Consider the following 19570-nt stretch of genomic DNA (forward strand, 5'->3'; position numbering starts at 1 on the left):
TATTTACAAGTTTCAGAGTTCTATAACTAGAATTTGTCTGTGAAAAATACAACATCTCTTCTACCCTGCATGTTTGTGGAGTAGTCATGCTTTAAAAAAATAATGAAATACACTTCTGCAGAGAAAAGTGTAATTTGTTTCAGCTAGGCACTACTTTTATAGGTATTGTGTAGCCTTGCTGCTTGAGATGGGGTCACGCTTCATGAGAAGGTGGCTGTGTTGCAGCAGTGTTATTTCATAGGTTTTAGTTTCTAGGATGACACCTATGCACTTTAAGTTTGAGCCCTGCAACATTCAAGCACTTTTAGAACCCTTATTTCTGTGGGTAGCACTTACTCTAACTGGTAAAATATTTCTGTGATAGCACCATAGTGTGTTAAGCACTTTCGTGAGTTACTTCAATGATGATCCAGATTTTCCAAGATGTTTTTTTACAAATGCTTGCTCTATTTGCACTCCTTAGCAAACACATGACCTGGTGTTTTCAGGCTGTGGAGAACAGGCCCATGCGTAGCCCCATTGTACTTGGCTTGGGTGAGCAGTGGTTGACCTGGCCTGCACAACCCAAGGGCCAGACCCCATAGACCTTGGCCTGGAGGGAGTCAGCTGGGGCAAGAGGAAGGGTTGTCCAGGGAGCAGAACCCAGCTGGAAACTGCCCCACTGTGGGCAGACAGCCCACCCCTCCCTGGAGGCCAAGACCCATCGGCTCCTGGCCTGCTTCATGGTTGATGGGATCCATCAGCTTGATCCATTTAGGATGTCCCTGCTGCAGTAACCCTTCCCCTGGCATGGAGTGATGGTTTCTCCCCACTCTGTTCAACGATTGCAGAACAGGGGAGAGCTTGTTTTAGCCCTAGCATCTCAGGGTGAACCTTACTGTTCCTTGCTGAGCTGCAAATCAGCTCCTCTGAAACACCTACAACCACATTTTTAAAACATATATAGAAAAACCTCAGTTCAGGACTACTATTCTGGGAAAAAAGGAGAAGCAAACAAAATATTTACCTTCATGTAGAGGGGAAAAAACAAAACCAAGAAAAAACAACCAACCCACAAAACACCCAAATCTGAAGTGTTCATGGTTTAACCATGCTTTATGCTGACTAGCTTGCCTTAAAAATGGAAGAAAAATTGCCCTGTGTTAACTGGGGAAAGTGAAGTAGCGTTTTCTGCTTACTCTTTCTCCAGGTCCTAGTGGTGGTGTGGCACACTAAACCAAACTGCTCTTCACATAGTGTGTGCTTCTTTTCAACCTTCACACGTTGCAACCTAGCACATATTTCAAATATCCAGTTACAGAAGCCAGCCAGGCTGTCTGGTGGCTAAAACACATGTACCTGGAGGACATGGGAAATCTCCGTGGGTGCTGAAGGTGGTGAAGTCTTTTCAAATGCTGCCTGCTAACTTAACATGCGGCCCTTGTAATAAGAGTGGGGTCAGGGTGGGTGTCAGAAAACACACCCAGAAAAACTGCACACAGACGGCACCTCACCCGAGACTGGAAAATGGAGCAGAGACAGGCTCTGTCACCTTCAGGGCTTCCCTCGGCCAATCTGTGCTGCGAATGCTCTGCCACTCTCACAGGCTGCTGGCAGCGCTGCTGGAACAGTGGCCCTGAGTCTGCGCCGGCCACCTGTGAGCCTGGTGTGAGCCCAGGATTTCTGGGGATGCTGCTCACACCCCTGCTCATTTGGGCACTGCTTTGAGGTCAGACCTCCCAGCTCAAAGTGGCTTTCCCTCCTGCAATTCTCAAAGCACAAGCAACTACAGCAGCTCTGGGGACACAAAACATGCTCAGCAGCAAGGACATCAGCCGTGGATGGATCTTGCCAGTCCTGTTTCAAACTGCCCACGTTTAAGCAAATTAATCCAGTCACACAGGCCACTACACAACCTTGCACCTAAGGTCTTGCTCCCACATCTCTCTGTTACAACAGGACAGCTTGGCATTCTCTCCTCTGCTGCAGCAGCCTCCTCTACAAAACATGAAGCAGAGGTGCTAGCAGCCATCTCCTACAACTCTCAGTCTCATATACCACAGTCCCTGCACAAATGTCTGCACCCTGATATTTCCTGTCCCAACACAAGTTCTGGGTGCTGAGGGGGCTGTCTGACAGTCTCCACAGATCTGCAACAAAGGTGTGGAAACAGACCTCACCTAGGGGATGCCAGAGCTGAAGAGCCTCCATCAGCCCCGTTGTAGGAGAGGAGACTGCTTCAGTCGACCAGGAGACACGGGTTTTTTTCTGCACTCTTTCACCTCAGCTTCCCAACTTTTGACTCCTGCTGGTACCTCCATCCTCCTCCTAAACCCTCATGCGCCATCCCCTTCCCGTGACTCCTTGTTACTCCTGTGTTGCTCCTCTGTACAATGGCTTGCCATATTTGCTCTTCTCTAGAAACAGTTTTTCAGGCTTTTTTGGGTTATAAGTGGACATTGTGTGTATTTTTTTCAGTCTCTTTAAATTTGTAACTGTGGTGTCAGCAGCTCTGGTCATAAACTTTAAACCATAGCCTGCTAAAACCTGTCCAAAGTCTCAGTCATATCTGCCTGTTAGAGGGAGCTGCTTCATTTTCTGTTAATTATAAATATCCTCCCAAGAGCCTGACAGTTTTTATCCTGAGTGTTGGCACAAAACAAAGCAGTGCCATTAAAGTATCACATTAGTAAAACAGGGGCCTTAGATCTGGCAACTCTTTTTTTATACACAAACAAGGCCATTTGCTGCTGGGCACAGCTTTATGATTTTGCTGTCTAGTTAACCGTACTTGCTGTTCAACTGGAGGTTGCTGCCCTCTTGCTTTCTGATGGAGGATAGCAAAACCCAGCGACTGCATGTGCTACTGCTGCGGGTTAAAAATTATTGTAAGAGAAACTGTGTGCTGTAGTTATGCAAAGATGCTTGTGGTATAACTGGTTTTTTGTGTAGGAAAAAAGCTTGTTCTATTTTTTCTAAAGTCATCTTCCTCTGAAATTATCATCAGTTTGGGGATGAAAAAAAGGCAGTAAGGTAGGGTGTTGAGAGCACAGTTTCTGAGGCTGCTCTCCCAGTGTCTACAGAGGTTTCTTTGATGGTCCCTCCGCTGTCTTCTCCATGTTGGCTTCTCCATCCCCACCACGAGGTGTTTCCCAGATACCCAGTGCCTGTGCTGGGAGCAGCAGTTGTGCCATGACATGCTGCAGCATCAAGAGCACGTCCTGGACTTCTGATCACACTCCAAGAAGAAAGTGGGTGCTAGGGCTGCACCTCGGTGGAAACAGAAAGATGAGCCTTGTCCCGCAGTAGTGTCCTCAAATGCTCCTGCCTTGTCCTGCCCCTGCCAAGACTGTTGCTGCTGAAGAGTTTGTCACCAGTGGGTCTTGCTGAGTCCCGTTGGGCAGCAAGGCGGTCCAACCCCAGAGCAGCATGCGGTGCTGCTGGGAGGAGCAGCAGCAAGGTGTGGGGTGCTACTCTGCAGGTGCCATTCCCCGCTGGAGGGGGACATGCCTTTAGGGGAAGCATTGGCAAGCTGTGCGCTGGGGGTGGCCCACGTCTCCCCAGTAGCCCCACAGAAGAAGGGCACAGGGACCTAATCCCCTATGGGGGAAATGTTGGCACGAGGAGTTTGGCACTCTGAAACCTGCCTGCAAAGGGACACAGGACAGCCCAAGGCGCAGCCCAGCAGCCAGCCGCCATGGTGCTGCGCTTGGGGTAGGCTGGGGGAACCGTGTCTCGCAGTGCCAGCGGGGCCAGGCCCCACAGCGCCCAGCACAGGGAGGTCACGGCATTTCACACCATGAGGGCCAAGTCCCAGCGCTCAGCAGTGGGGAGCAAAGCCCAGCACTGCTCCAGGGCCAGGTTCTGGTGTGCCAACAGTGGGGACGGGCTTGGTAGCAAAGGTCTGCTTGCCTTTGAGAGCAGGACTCGTAGCTCTCCTACTCAAGTAGGAGCTTGCAATTCAGATCCCACCACAGCTAAAGGCCAGGCCCTGTGGCACTGTGCACAGGGGTGTGGTGGTGGACAGTGATGGCACGACCTCAAGACAGACACCATGGGCCTCAGCTTGGAGGGAAGTGAGGAGCAAAGACCTCAACAGTCCGAGGGTCAGGCCCGTGGGTGCACAGGCATGGGGAAGCTGGTGGAGCAGGGTCTGCGTGGTCTGAGGACTTGGTCCCACAGTGCTTGGCTCAAGAGGGGGTTAAGGTGGAAAGTCCTGCAGAACAAATATCTCCTGCACGGCTGGACAGCTTGGCCTTTCTGTTGTCTGCACAGCAGCCTCCTCAACAAGACAGAGCACAGAACTGGTGACATGATTCTCCACCGCAGCTCTACCCAGCTCACTCAGGAGCAGAAGAACAGGGTCAGCTCAGTCCACACTCATGTTGTTGGAAGCTGGGATGCACACAGAGGCCCATCTCAAGGCTCCTCGCTCCTGCTGGGGCCCCAGCCTCACTCCCCTCACCTGCCCCACGCAGCACAGCTCTCCTCCCTGGCCTCTACCCCCAAACCCTCCACTACTCACACGGCCACTGCCAGCTCCTGCGGCTTCCTCGCTGCTCCTAACACTGCTCTCCTCTCACCCATCTCAGCTTCACAGCTGTGGGCTCCTGCTGCCATCACCACCTGCCTCTTCACTCCCCCAGATTTCTGCCTGGGCGCAGCCACACAGCTGCTGCTACAACCACAGCCCCACTGCCCACGGACACCAGGAGTGTCTCCTGCCCTCAAGAGGAGCCTTGCCCCAGAGCAAAGCCCCAGCAGATCCACCCAGCAGCCCCAAGGCTGTCTCCCCAGCCCTGGGGCACCTGCCCGCTCCACCAGCACCAGCACACCAGGGAACTTCCCAAAAGCACAACCAGCAGGGCAGTGCCATTGCAAAGGGCACTTTGCCAGCAGCAGGATGGTTACAAGACAGCGCTACCAGCCATCGGTGCAAGGCTGCACTCGCAGGCACAAAAGCTGAAGCGGCTGCTGCTCTCACCAGCGCTCTGAGCGCATCCTCACCTCCCCTCTGGCACACACGCCTGACGCACATGGGACTCATGCAGGTGACCGGGGCTGCAGGTGCCTGTTTTCTGTGGGTTATTCCAGAAAGAGCAGGCTCCGGGGCAGGATTAAGCCATCGCTCTGCTCCATGCCGCTTCACAGCTATGCCGCCGCGGAAGCCGCAGCCGCTGCCATCTCCCTTCAATGCCAGGCTGACTGCTAAGCCAGCCCAGTGACCTGCAGAGGATTACCACCACAATCACAGCTCCAGCGGACTGAGCGCAGCCACAATGAGGGAACAGCAAACGCTTTCTCCCCACCATCAGCTGATGGCCCAGGGCGGCTGAAAACAACACAGAAAGAGAAGTGATGGGGCAGCAGATGGGTAAGCCACCTGGATTAGAGAGGCTCAAAGGTGGCTGAAAACCAGCACATACCGCTAACCCAGCAAAACTGCAGCTCTGGCCCTCATCTCACTTCACCCAAACACGGTGGGGCAGCTGCTGGGGCTGAGCACGTTGAGAAGAGCCACAAACACTGATGCTGCAACAGAGAAGTCAGGCGAGAGGTAAAGAGCAGCCGCCTGCAGACAGTCATGGCCCTGAACATGCAGCATTGCCTGTCACCTCCACACAAACCTCCTTCTGCTTCTTATTGCACTGGCCACAGCAGCTCCCACCTGGGTCCAGGAAGCAGCAACCTCACCACACAGCCTTGGTGTGGCAGCTTTGGCCAGATTTGGCCCCACTGGGGAACAGTGTGGTTTCTCATTCCCACCCCAGAGGTCCACCATCTCACTTTGTAACACTGCCTTGCATCCTTCCATCACAAACCAACACAATACACTCCTCAGGGTGACAACCTCAGAGAGGTTCATAGCTGTCAGGCATGTCCTAACCTCTCCATACCACCTCTTAGGTGCTCCCCTGACAGGTTAATGCTTTTTCTGAAGCCAGGCAAAGGGGAGGGTCTGAATCTGCCTTTTACATTTGTTTAATTAAATTTTATTCACATTTAATTTTTTGTTCCATTAGCTGTTAATAAAGACAAGTTTGTCCACTTTATACCTTTGCATTTACAGTTATAAATATTTAATGCACGTGCCTCTATAATTATATATATAATTAATTCATCTATGTATAAATCAAAATGCGTATTAATAGACTCCTTTATACATATATTTCTAGCTACGTACATATTGTATGCATTGTATATAAATGTATGTATTTTTATATCTGAACACTTCCTGGTACAAAGGAAGCAGGGGTTGTGACACTGAACAGAATGGCAGCTCCCACCCACAAAATGGTGGCAGAAACCTGCCAGCAAGGGCTCCTGCCAGGGATGGCAGGGCAGCGCAGGAGCTGGTCTCAAAGCGGGGTCAGAACTACCTGAAACCCTCCCACCCCCCTCAGCTCACAACCCAGCACCAGCCCTGCTCTCAAAACCTGTGCTGCACGCAGGGTCGAGTTCCAACACTGAGCGCGCTTGTGTGCGTGAACACCTTGTCTTCACCCCCCAGCAACTAATGCAGAACACGAGCAGAGTCAGTGGTTCCATTTTTAGGGGAAATTGCCCTGGGCAACACACCAAGTCCAAAAGGAAGACAAATCCCAACCCTCAGCACGTGGCAGATGCTGCGCCACACGTTTCAGCCTGCGCACAGGCACTAACACCGTCTCTACCATCCCACATCCAAGCTCACGACGGCCCAACTCAGGTGCCGGGCAAGGACAAACAGCATCACGTCCTGTTCTTCACTGTTCCTCAAACCGTTCTACTTCATGCACACGCAGCACCTCACGAACCTGACCGTGTCTCTGTGTGTGCACACATATATTTACACACAGGTGCCCCCACACACCTACACCTATACACACAGCGCTGCACAGACATGTCTTTACACGCGCCTGGTTCCTTACCCCAGCAACTCCTGCCCTTGGGGACCCGTGTGTTTCACGGATTGCTCTGGAACAACCTCTAACACAGCCACCTTCACCACAGCCCCTGCTCAGCTATGGGCCAAAGAGGTCCTGTGCCCAGGAGTCGAAGCACGCATTGAACACATGCATTTCAAACCTCCAGACAGCAATGGGCAGCAGCCACGCTGGGCATTCAGATCCTTCCCTCCTCCTTTTAGAGACTTAGGGGCTGGTGAACAGAACTTCACAGTATGCCTCCCAAAGAGTGAGAGGACGTGGCGGTCACCTGCCACAAGAAAAAGACCCAGGAAGTCCTTATCTCTTCAACTCATTCATTGTGGGAACATCACGTGTTGGACAAATGTGTAAGTCTCAACTTGTTATTAAAGCTTCAATCATAAAAAGCATGCAGTGTCCTCTTCTGCACCTGCCTGTCCGTTGCTCCATGCTGAGATGGTCAGGGAATCTCACAAACACTGCAGCAGCATGGGAAGTTGGGCAACTAGCACAGCACTGCCACTGACAGCAGTTTTCGATACCTGCGCTGCAGTAGGTGCAGTTTTCAGTCCTGTGTGCTCCTGAAGTCCAAGGGAAATTCTTAATGTATATTACGAGAGGCTACATAAGCGCTATTTTAATGCTAAATGTTTGCTGTTTGTCCAACAGCCATGGTGGGCTTAGGGGGCTGGGAGAAGCAGCTTCTCACACAGCTGTGTCAAGTACCTTTCCCATAGCAGAAACTTCCTCTCAGGCCTGATGCTGGTGGTGTACCTGATTACCAAGGCACATAAGGTCAGTGTTGTGAAACTCGTTTGTCTGGCTTTTTGTCTCACAGTCCCGGAAACGCAAGTGTGCAAGAGACTTTGCCTTGGGTGAACACGTCCATTCACCTGCTCAGATTGGCAGAGGGCCAGCAGCCACCTTTGCAAACCAAACCCTACCTTAACCTCTGTGCATTTATTGACTTTTCGGTGTGTTTACTGAGAATGTGCAAGCCTTTTAAAATTCTGGGCAAATACAGAACCACCTGTGTAATAAGGGCCCAATATTACTCAACACGGTGAGATCTCCCCCAGGCTTCCACTGCTTTTCAGCTGCCTAAAAAGGGCTAAGGAACACAGTGAGGGTAACCAAATTATTCTAGGCAGGTACTGGTCTCTGTCTGCTCCGCATATAAGGCTCAGTCTGTAGCAAGCCGTGCTGCATAACCTTGCACAAACAGATGGGTGCCCAGAGATCAGTATAGTGAGAGAGCTCATGAAGCTGTCCCTTCCCTAACTCTCCCAGCTGCCAGACCACATTTCAGACCAGGTTGAAGGCAAGCCGTCCCAGCTCTGTGGCTCACTCACCAGCAGCTGAGAAATGTCCAGGGCAAGATTCTGGAACTGCCTCTCAGGTTTTCAGGTTTGCATGCTGCAAGCATCCTCAGCAGTCTGCCCAGGTTACGCTCCATCTCGTGGTCATCTCACAGCAAGGCATTCGGAACAGGTGGTGAAAGTGTTAAGCTTCTGCTCCGTGCCCAGGGCTTCACTACCATCACCGTGCAGACAGGCCCTGAAGGAACAGAAAAGCATTATTTCACATTTAAGAAACACAACGCTTTCGCTAAGATTTTGTTTGGACTTCAGGACCGAGTTGCACTAAACATATATAGAGAGCGTCTTGACTGGACAGATTAAAGGTAGAGTTGAGCTGCACCCTGCAGATACCTAGTTCAGGCCAATTCCTATCCACGGACATTTTGAGGAGCGCATGAGAAAGAAGTTTTTGGGGTGCAAGACCTCCCACCGTCTGGGGAAACAAGGAAATGGCTGCTCCCTCACTCTCTCCTGCACATGGGCCTCTGTGTCTTTTCTGTCCCTGGCCTTGTACCCTGAGTGTCCAACACCCACCAGTGTGTTCCCTGACTCTCACCGTCTGGCCCTGCTTTGGCCACTGTTTCTTCCAGATTAGTAGTTTCTATCTTTGTTCCTTCAGGTGCTCTTGCTGCAGTCCTTCTGCAGCATTGGAACTTGCTGGCCTCTCACAAGTTTCAAAGCCTTTTCGGCTTTTTTGTGGCTTGCTAGCGAGCGTCCTGACACCCTCCTCTGCCCTTTCATTTGGCTCCTCTGCCCGCTCGTCTCTGGTTTCTGACCATCTTGCTGGCACTACAGGTTTGATCCCCTGCTCCTTCCCAGCGCTGGAGTTAGAACCACCTCTTGCCATGGTGTGAACAAGCCTTGGAGCTGCTTGCCTTCCTCCTCCTGGGCGGCTGAGGGCTCCAGGCACACACTGCCTGCTCCTGCAGGAGCGGAGAAGGTTTGGCTGCAGGCCCTGGCACAGGTCCTAGGCATCCATGCTGCATGAGGACTGGGAAAAGATGGTAAGTTAATGGGGGAGCTGCCCGGTGCGACCCACAAAGCAGCAGCTGTATGTCCCCAGCAGCGGCCTGGCCGTGAGGGTTGTATCTCCTTATCTCCATCAGGACAGTGAGCTTCAGGAGAGTTGGCAGCATCTCGCCAGCATCAAAGAGGCGCTCAGTTCCCGCTGTGGTCACAGGGCTGCGGCTGGTTCAAGGACCCCTTGGCTACCGACCACACAGACACAGGGAAGGAATGCTCTGAGGAGGCAGGAAGAGGCTCCATGTCCTTGAGGCTTACGGGACAATAACGCAGCGACTGACCACAACTGTTGCAAAATAAGCCAAACATTTCAACATCGGAACAAATCAGAGGATGCCTGTTTCAGACAGACTGGCTGAACCAGCTAAGCGTGAAGAGCCGTTGTAGAACCGTCTGTCTCCAACTTGAGAGAAATGCAGAGTACAGGCATACAGTAAGAAGAGATGGGACACAGACTTCACATTGCAGACCCCACAGCAATAAACTCAAGCAGACCAGGATAGGGGGTGTAAATGTGGCCATCCCAACGGTAAGTACAAAAATGTCAAAAGGAGTGAACAAAGTACATGCCGCATATCCCTTCCTGGCAACTGGGGACAGCCAGCGTTGCGAAAATCAGCATGTTTTAGAGACCGGTAACGAGATTCACAGCTATATTGTGATTCCACAGTACATTGGAAATCCAGTAGTTTGTGAGACATAATATGTATTTACACAGTTAACTGCTCTGTCACTCTGCTAAATTGAAAACACTTGTAAATGCAAACAGCCTCGAACGACTAAACTTTGTGCTAAACATTTGACCCTCCATGTGTGGAGATCTGAAAAAGCCTGGTCAGAGGACACCGGACTCGGGAGGGAGGCAGCCTCTGGCGGCTGTCACGGTTGTGCCAGAAGAAGGCTGTCACCATAGCTCGGTGGTAACCATGGGCAGCCCCCTCCGCAGGCGCACCCCATCTGAGGTTCGGCGTCGCGGCCACGTGTGTGGAACACTGGACAACACAAGCAGAGACAAGGCTGTGGGTTCTGGCCGTTTCGAGCTCGCGGCATTGCCGGAGGTGCCCGTGCAGACCCGAAACCCGTGTTGCTCAGCAGCTGCCCGGGCACAGCCCTGCCCAGGGCGGGGTGATGCCCAAACACCCGCCAGTCTCCAGACCCTCCTGGATGCAGGGTGCCCCTGTGCAGCGGTTCTGTACAGGTGCCAACAGAGACATCCAAACGTAGAACTAAATTCGGTGAATTTTTCAGCACGTAGAAATCGACGCAGCTAATCGGATTAATTCAAAAGCTGCGTTCTCTGCGGGGGAGACACGCTTAACTGTCCTTCCTCGGTCCCTCCGTCAAGAAGGCGACCTGAGCAGCTGCCTTGCAGCAGGACCGAGGCTTCACCCGCCGTGTGAGGCGGACACGGCGGGGCCGCGCGGGCCGGGAGCGCGCCCAGCCCGCGAGCACACGGAGCCCCGCCCCCGCCCCGAGACGGCCCCGCCCCTCAGCCGAGCGGCCCCGGGGCGGCTCCCGCCGGGCGGGGGGAGGCGGCTGGCGCGCACGCGCGGCTGGCGGGCTCGGGCGGGGCCGGGGCGCATGCGCGCGGGGCGCCGCGGGCGGGGGCGGGGCCGCTGGCGGTGGTTGGGCGGCGCGGGGCGGGGCCGCGGCCGCTCTCGGGGCGCGGGCCGCGCGGGCACCGTTGCCGCGCCGGCCGCTCGCAGCAGGTGGAGGCGTTCGGCCCGGCCCGGCCCGGCCCGGCGGCAGCGACAGGGGAAGCGGCTTTGGCTGGTGTCTGAAAGCCCCTGGGTTGAGGTGGTGGTAAGGAAGTAGCGGAGCCCTGCCGGGCGGGGGGGAGAGGCAGTGCGGAGGGCCAGGCTCTGCCTGTCAGCGGGAGGCTGCTTCTCCTCAGCGGCCGTGACAGGGAAGGTGCCCCGGCCTCAGCGGTTTAGTGGCGACTTTGTGCCTTCAGAGGAGACCTACGCTCTACACGGCTGTGTTTGTAGTCTTGTGTGGCTGTTGGGGAGCTGATCCATCTTAGCAGGGAAACTCTCCTCACTTCCTATTTTAGTTAGCCGGAGCAATAATCCGCAGCACGGGGACCGGTTTACAACTGGAGGCTAGCAGTCTGTTTTCAGCATATGGCAAAACGTTTCATTTGGGGTGCCGGAGAAGGCCGCTCTGAGCGATGCAGCCTGGCCCGCTGGCAGGCTGCTCGGGCTGTGTTTCCGTGAAGTGTCCTCCCGTCCGCAGGCACCGAGCTGCCGGGCCGGTGTCATAGCTGCGGAATGACCTGACCTTACAGCAGCTGGCCACGAAAAAGGATTTCAAAAAAAGCTTCAGAAGCCGCTTGGATCTGCGTAGCTTTCTACTAGTGTATCAGTGTGTTACTTACTGTCGCCGTTGCTGCGTTGCGAGTCTCCTGCGTTACTGCTAGCCGTAGGAATGGGAGCGTCGTTCAGGTCTAACCTGAAGACTGCATTCGGTGTAACCTTTGTACCCTGATATCTGTCATCTCGTTTAACTACATGAACTGTCCTCATGACTGCGCCTCATAATATAGTTTAGGAGGATATATTTTATGGTATTTTGTTTGCTACTTCTGATCTAACTCAGTTCTTCAGTATTGGTGTACTACAGAGCTAGCGGATGGTGGCTTGATGTCCCCCCACATCCCTGCCCCCTTTCTTTTCTCATTTAAGTTTCCTCTTTTGAATCAACTTTTGAAACTGCCTTCCCAGGTTTTTTTCCCAGCCACGATGGATATTGCATTAATTTTTCAGGAGCAGTAAGTTAAATTCAGGTAGTTCAGGTAAGAGGACTTCCGAGAGTCATATTAACAAGATAAGAATTTGGGTGTATTATTTTTTAAAAAGAGTAGAGAAAAAGGCCTCAAAATGCTTCTCACTGACTTTTCCATGTCTCTTGTATATAGGCAACTAGGAACACAATTGAAGACAAACCCGAGTTTTTTCATGTACTTTTCAATGCTTGGATAGTTAGGTTTTTTATATGATAGAAACTTAAAACCACTTGTGCATTTTTCCAGTACATTATGTCTCCATGACCCTGGATGGATCCAAAGGAGATAAGGACTTTCTGGATCTCTTCCTTCTCGCAGGTGACGACCACATCCTCTCACTCTTTGGGAGGCATACTGTGAAGTTCTGTTCACCAGCCCCTAAGTCTCTAAAAGGAGGAGGGAAGGATCTGAATGCCCAGCGTGGCTGCTGCCCATTGCTGTCTGGAGGTTTGAAATGCATGTGTTCAATGCGTGCTTCGACTCCTGGGCACAGGACCTCTTTGGCCCATAGCTGAGCAGGGGCTGTGGTGAAGGTGGCTGTGTTAGAGGTTGTTCCAGAGCAATCCGTGAAACACACGGGACCCCCAAGGGCAGGAGTTGCTGGGGTAAGGAACCAGGCGCGTGTAAAGACATGTCTGTGCAGCGCTGTGTGTATAGGTGTAGGTGTGTGGGGGCACCTGTGTGTAAATATATGTGTGCACACACAGAGACACGGTCAGGTTCGTGAGGTGTTGCGTGTGCATGAAGTAGAACGGTTTGAGGAACGGTGAAGAACAGGACGTGATGCTGTTTGTCCTTGCCCGGCACCTGAGTTGGGCCGTCGTGAGCTTGGATGTGGGATGGTAGAGACGGTGTTAGTGTCTGTGCGCAGGCTGAAACGTGTGGCGCAGCATCTGCCACGTGCTGAGGGTTGGGATTTGTCTTCCTTTTGGACTTGGTGTGTTGCCCAGGGCGATTTCCCCTAAAAATGGAAACAGCGAGGGGAGAGGAGCTGCTTCTGCAGGGAGCAGCACAGAATAACTTCAGATGGCATTCCGCAGGGTGGTACTGTGGTTGCAGGCAGCTGCCAGGTGCTGCTGCCGTTTGGAGAGAGAACACCATGCAGATGCTCACCTTTATGTGCTTGGAGGTGAGGGACTCTCCTCTTGTGCCTTGAGCTAGAGAGGCCTCAGGAGAGTGAGGTCACCTCTTCCTGAGCCACTGACTCTGCTTGTGTTGCACATTAGTTCCCGGAGGGTGAAGACAAAGTGTTCACGCACACAAGCATGCTCAGTATTGGGACTCAACCCTGCGTGCAGCACGGAATTTGAGTGCAGGGCTGGTCCTGGGTTGTGTGAGAGCTCTGTTCAGCTTTGGTCTGCAATGGTGGCGGGGAGGTTTCTCGGGCAAGACCACCTGTGCAGCGAGGGAGCGTCTGTGAGAAGAACGCTGGCCCAGGAGCACAGAGCCTGCCCGGCAGCACTGGAGCTGACAGGCATTTCACGAGTGTGGCTGCCTGGCCCTGGAGAAGTTCTGAGTGTGGACAGGCCTGTGAGCTGAGGGGGTGGGAGGGTTTCAGATAGCTCTGACCCTGCTTTGAAACCAGCTCCTGTGCTGTCCTGCCATCCGTGGCAGGAGCCCTTGCTGGCAGGTGAGCCTTCTCCTGTAGCGTCCCGCCAGTGCTCTAGCAGCCTGTGGCACTGGGGAAGGTGCTGTCAGAGATGAAGCACCAGGCTGCTCGCACCTTTACCAGCAATGCAGCGGCACATACGTTTCTCTGGATGGGGCAGTCGCCTGCCGATGAGACAGGGCAGTGTTGGAGCTCCTGCTGTGTGCAGCCCCCAGCTTGCAGGGAGCGGGTTTTGCTTCAGTTGGGTTTTCTCTCTGAAGAGGCATTTGTGGAGCGGAGGCGTTGTGCGCCTGTGGGTAAGAGGCGGCACAGCCTGGGTGCATGTGGTTTCTGTGGCGGAGCTGACGGGCGCCCCGTGGGTACTGGCATGGGGACGCAGGTTCGCGTGGTGTCACCGTGGGGCACGAGTGGAGGGAGAAGCGCAAGGTGCCACATGGGGGTGGCAGGTCCCTGCCTCAGTTCAGGTGGGCGTCAAGGCCCTGCCGGTGGCAATGGGGCCAATTGCTTGGCAGCCCCGCCCCTCTTCTGGGGGGATTGGCTGGCAGGGCCATGCTGTGCACAGGGGTGCTCTGCGCCATCAGCTGCTTTTTCCACAGTGTCATGCCCTGTGATTACCACTCCCTGCTTGGCTGGCTGGACCAGGCCCCTGCAAGTGTACGCAGAAGCATCAAGGTCTCCAAGGAAGAGCCACTGAGCTGCCGAATCCTTGCTCGTTTGCGGAGGGAGGTTGAGTAGATAAAGCCAGTATTTTCAGCCTGCATATGTAAATTTTTCTTTTTTTTGGGGGGGTGCAGGGCATACAGGTGAAGATGCAGGAGCCTGAGCTTATTGCAAAAACACTGCGAGCTGTTCTTCATCCCTTTAAAAATGGCATACCTTTGTCAGAGCTTCAGAGTGAATACAAATCTCTGACTGGCGAGTGGATTCCCTTCAGGCAACTAGGACATGGCACACTGGAGGGCTACCTGGAGAGCATCCCAAGAGTGGTCAGAATGGAAGGGAACAAAATGGGAGAGGTAAGAATCAGTTACAGTTCAGAAATGGCTTTTGTGTTTGTAAAGTCTGCAGGGTTCATAACTTTACCTCTGGACCCTGTCTTAGTGTGTCTAACTCTGGGGTGAATATTGGTGGCTTGTCCTGGGACCTTAGAGAAGGTTAACTCCTGTGTATGTCTTGATCATCTCTTCAGAATGGGGTCTAGCATCATCTTTTTCATACAGCAAAACCATTGTGAATGCTGTTGCTTACAAGTCTGACAGTGCTTGCTTTAGGCTTAGTGCTCTTGTTTGTCAGGAGCTGCGGTGCCACAGAACTGTGAAGACTTGCCAAGTGAGGAAGACTCCATGTAAGTGAGGTGCCTTGATACAAGAGTTGCAGCACCTCAGCCTGGCAATTGTACAAAGGACAAGGAGTCAGTGCAGAGGTCAAGGAGAAAGTGGACCAATGTTCAGCAGATAATATTAGTGTGGTGTGAGAGTTTTCACTTATTCTTTGGTCTTGCTGCACTTGCCTGTGTCTCCTGGTGGCTGCAACTTGGAAGCAGCTTGCCAGGACCACAGGCCACCTTATTGATGTGGCATTCATGGTTTTGAGTCAGAAGGCATTCTCTTGATGGTTGGCATAGCTGTGTGACTTGTAGGTCATCTGTTTTTGTGGAGAGCTTGAAGCCTTTCCCTCATTGGAGCTGTATCTGGGTTCCTGAAGTCTGTATAGAGTGGGAGAGGTGAAAGCCCATGTTTGACACAATGTATGGCTGTCACAGCAGGTCTTGAGAGACAGCACTTAAGGCTGAGCTCCCTTGCTGGCCCAGCTAGATCAGGATGGCATCTGGGAACTCACAACTACGTCTACCTGGTTAACTGTGAAGAGTATGACAAGGAGTGTCCTGGGTTTTGTACTGACGTCTGGAAATGTGGCAGTTTCTAAGCAAGAGGTTCCTTTGCTGCATTTTTACAACTGTCAGAATTTGCCCTTTTGCAGTAGATATGCAAGTCTGGGGTTCTTTTTCACTTGCTCCAGGCCTGCACTGACCACAGCTACACCTGTAACATGAATGCAGGTATGTCTGGGAACACTTGCGATGGTGCAATTTAATGCTTCCCCATGGTGGCTCTGGCAGATAGCCATCTGTTTCTAACTAGGGCCTTGCAGGGTGTAATCTAGTATCCTCCCGTTGCCTTGAGAGCCTTGCTTATCCTCTAATACGATGTGTGCTGAGAGCCTTGTGGACTCTTGGATGGCACTAGAGGCGGTGCCTTCCCTGTGGCAGCTGTAAGGAGGGAGTGAAATGTAGCTTCAGGAAGTGGAAGAGGACAAAGCTGCTAAACGGGAGCCTTGAGGTAGTTGAGTAGGACTTGATTTGGTTTAGGGGTGCCAACTATGCTCTGCATGACTGAAGCATCTGAGAGGAAGCACCCTGTGAACACCTGGGAGGCAGGAAAGACGCAAAGACTGAGCCCACACTGCTGTTTTATGACCCTCCTGTTGCTGCTGTCCAGAGTGTCCCCTGAGCAGACATTGAGCAGAGAGTGACAAGTGTGGTTATGCACAGGTGCAGGCTGGTAACCACCTGGGGTTGAAAAGCCCCACCTGGGGCTGCTTTCATGATACCAGTATAGCACTTCGTTCTCCATTCACGTCTCTTTAGAATATTTGAGCTCCATTATGAGACCATAGCTTGGAGTCCACATAAGCATGCTGCAAGAGCATGCAGTCATCCAATCTCTCTTCCTGGCTCTGGGAGTATTCTGTTCTCCAAAAAGACTGCCAAAACCCCTCCCCTTCCTTTAATCCCTTTAGGGACAGTGGAGCAGGAGGGAAAGACACGCTCACAGATGCAGAGGTCTGCTTGCAGCTGATGATCCTGGATGCGGGCTAGGTACTCCTAAAAGGACTTTCCTTACTGCTAGGGCAGTTGTCAAAGACATAGCACAAGAAATGCATTCAACAGGCAATCTTATAAAGTGGGCAGTAAATAATACCAATTGGTCTCACAGTGCTATGTGTTACACGCTCGTTAAATCAAAAGATATATGTGGGATGAATAATGCCTGGGAAACTGATGCTGAACAGACTGATTGTGTTGGGAAGGCAATGATATAAATTATCCTGTGCTCCTCTTACTACTGAACATTAATTTAGCCTTCTTGAGTATAGGAAAGTTAAACACTGACAGTTATTCCTTCACACGACAGGTGTGTTCTTCAGTTTCCACACAGCATGAGCATTAAATTTGGTGTACAAAAAACACCACACAGGGACTTAAATTGAAATACCGTCCACCTGCAACAGGTGGCTGGGTCATTTCAAGGAAGCCTGCTTTGCTTCACTGCATGTTCAGTTACAAGCAGCGTACCGTTGCACCTGGAGACTTTGACTTCTGCTCAAATAACTAGGCCCCTCCAAAAAGAGGAATTTGAAGACTGCATTTCTCTGGTGCAAGTGAATTCATCCATCCCATCTGTTTTTACAGCTGAATTCATTCTAATTCAAACCATCATTTATGCTAAACTTGAAGTCACTATGACATGAAAACAAGGGGAGAAAGTGCTGAAAACAACTTATGACATTAGTGACAGGAAAAACCTGAAATATGACAAAGATATGAAACTATGATAAACTGTGTGTTAACAAAAAATCTTTTATGTTGAGACCTTGAGAACAGAGCAGGGCTGAAGGTGGTGCATCCCACATGCATCCATGCAAACAGGGAAATGCCTGTCAGCCAGGAGTGTGAGGAAGGCTCTCAAACCTTTCTCTGGAAATGGGCACAGCTGGGCACCACTCTGAAGTGCCAGTACACAACTGCCCACAGCATGGGGCACAACCAGGAGAAACTGCATGCCTCTCAGGGCTGCCATCTCATTGGGGTCATGGAAGGTTGATGGCACAGCTCACACAACTGGCCTGCTGCCATGGATGGACACAGGCTACTGAGGAATGACAGGCTGGAAAGGTGAGGAGGGAGATTTTCTGTGAGCCCCTCCAATGTGAGAGCAGTAGAGCTCTGCCTTGGCACAGTTGATGTGCCAGCAAGAGGTTATGGATAGAGGACTGACCAGTGTGTGGGTGACATTATGATGGCTGTTACAAATGCCCTGATTGGGAAGAAGTAGTAGATAAAGCAGATGATGCTTTCTTCCAACAACTGCAAGAAGCCTCACATTTGCAGGCCCCCATCCTCATGGGGCACTTGAACCGCTGCCATACGTGCTGAAGGGACCAGACAGCCAAGCATGAGCAATCCAGGAGGTTTCTGGAAAGTGACGGTGACAACGTCCTCATACAAGTGCTGAGTTGATTAGAGGACACGCTCTGCTGGATCTGATTCTTACAAACAAGGAAGAACTGGTTTGGGATGTAAAGACTGGAGACAGCCCTGGCTGCAACGCCCACAAGGTGGTGGTGTTCAGGAGAGGAATAAAGCAAATAGCAGTATCAACAAGCCAGGGCTTCAGGAGAGCAGGCTTTGGCCTGTTCAGGAATCTGGTTGGAAGACTCCCCTGGGATACTGTCCTGGAGAGACGATTGGTCCAGGAAAGGCAGTGGATTTTCAGGAGTTGCCTCCTCCAGTTTCAATAAAGGTCCCTTTCAACAAGCAGGGTAAAAAAGCAAAGGTGGCAGGAGCACTGCATGGAAAAACAAGGAGCTCCCGATAAACTCAAACATAAAAAGGAAGCGTGCATGAGGTGGAAGCAGTGAGAAGTGACCTGGGAGGGATATAGAGATGCTGCATAAACAAGCATGCATGGGCTTAAGAAGGACTGTGTTTATTATTGCTGAGTTCAACAACGTGAAAACTGGGACAGAGTGCCATCACCTTCAGAACAGCTCCCCAGGCACTGCCAATTCTGAGAGCATCCTTCCAAAGGAAGTCCTTAAAGTAGCTGGGTAACTGTACAGACAACAGGAGAAAACACAGGATCAACAGAAAAACTACAAGAACAAAGGTACAGCAAATGAACTACCACCCTTTGCTGTGTTTGACTAAAGCCTTACCAAATCCATGCTGAAATTGTGGAGCACAGTTGTTGCATGGATATCTGTGAAAGGGTGAGGAGATAAGGGTTTCAGGTTCACCTTTCACAAAGATGAGTTATGACTCAGTCTGGCACAGTCCACTGTATGACAAAGTTTCTCTCTTATTTAATTATTTTAAAAGCAAGGATGCAGGAGGCATGCGGGGGTGAACAAGGAGCTCCTCACTTAACTCTACTGTTAAAAGCATGCACACAAGAGGCAGAAGCAGAATTGCATGAGGTGGAAGGAATATAGAGAAACTGTCCAAACATGCAGAGATGGGCTTTGGAAAGCTAAAGCCTATATGGAGCTGAATCTGGCAAGGAATATGAAGGGCAACAAGAAAGATTTCTACAGGTACGTCATCAGCAAAAGGATGACTAGGGAAAATGTGGGTCTGCTGAGTAATGGGAATGGTCTTAAAGGACAAGGAGAAGTCTGAGGCACTGATTTCTACCTTTACCTTGGTCTTTACTGGTAAGACCAGCCATCAGGAATGTCAAGGCTTCTGAGATGTGTTGGAAAGTGCAGGGCAAGAAAGACTTACCCTCAGTGGGAGCGGATTAGGCTAGGGAACATTTAAACAAACTGGATGTGCACAAGTCCATGGACCTGATGCAGTGCACCCATGGATGCCGAGGGAGCTGGCTGATGTTGTTGCAAGAGCACTCTCAGTTATCTTGGAGAGGTTGTGGTGGTTTGTAGGACTTTCCTGAAGACTGGAAGAAAGCAAGTATCACCTGTGCCTTCAGGAAGGGTTGGAAGGAGGATCTGTGGAACCACGGGCTGATCAGCCTGACCTCAATCTCTGGGAAGGTGATTGAGCAACTAATCCTGGAAAGCTGTTCTAGACATGTGATAGATAAGGCACGTAGGAGCAAGTATG

The 19570-nt window shown here is 51.7% G+C and overlaps 1 protein-coding gene across 10 annotated transcripts in view; it reads left to right on the forward strand.

Annotated features, from left to right (window-relative positions):
- The first annotated feature begins 10900 nt into the window (after nucleotides 1-10900).
- The window catches only part of TDRD7 (tudor domain containing 7), a 49460-nt gene continuing 40790 nt past the window's right edge, over nucleotides 10901-19570 (forward strand). For 8 of the 10 annotated variants that reach the window (XR_010607879.1, XR_010607880.1, XM_065656841.1 and 5 more), the window contains exons 1-2: nucleotides 10901-12503; nucleotides 14460-14681. Coding sequence is in view for 8 of the 10 variants with exons in the window: in XM_065656841.1 (XP_065512913.1) it covers nucleotides 12468-12503; nucleotides 14460-14681 (258 nt within the window). In the remaining 2 variants the exon portion in view is untranslated. Of the gene's footprint in view, nucleotides 12504-14459; nucleotides 14682-19570 lie in introns of those variants that run through there. The other 2 variants (XM_065656839.1, XM_065656842.1) reach the window with 2 other exon arrangements.

This window comes from Caloenas nicobarica, chromosome Z (genome assembly GCF_036013445.1).
Source record: "Caloenas nicobarica isolate bCalNic1 chromosome Z, bCalNic1.hap1, whole genome shotgun sequence".
Lineage (NCBI taxonomy): Eukaryota > Metazoa > Chordata > Aves > Columbiformes > Columbidae > Caloenas > Caloenas nicobarica.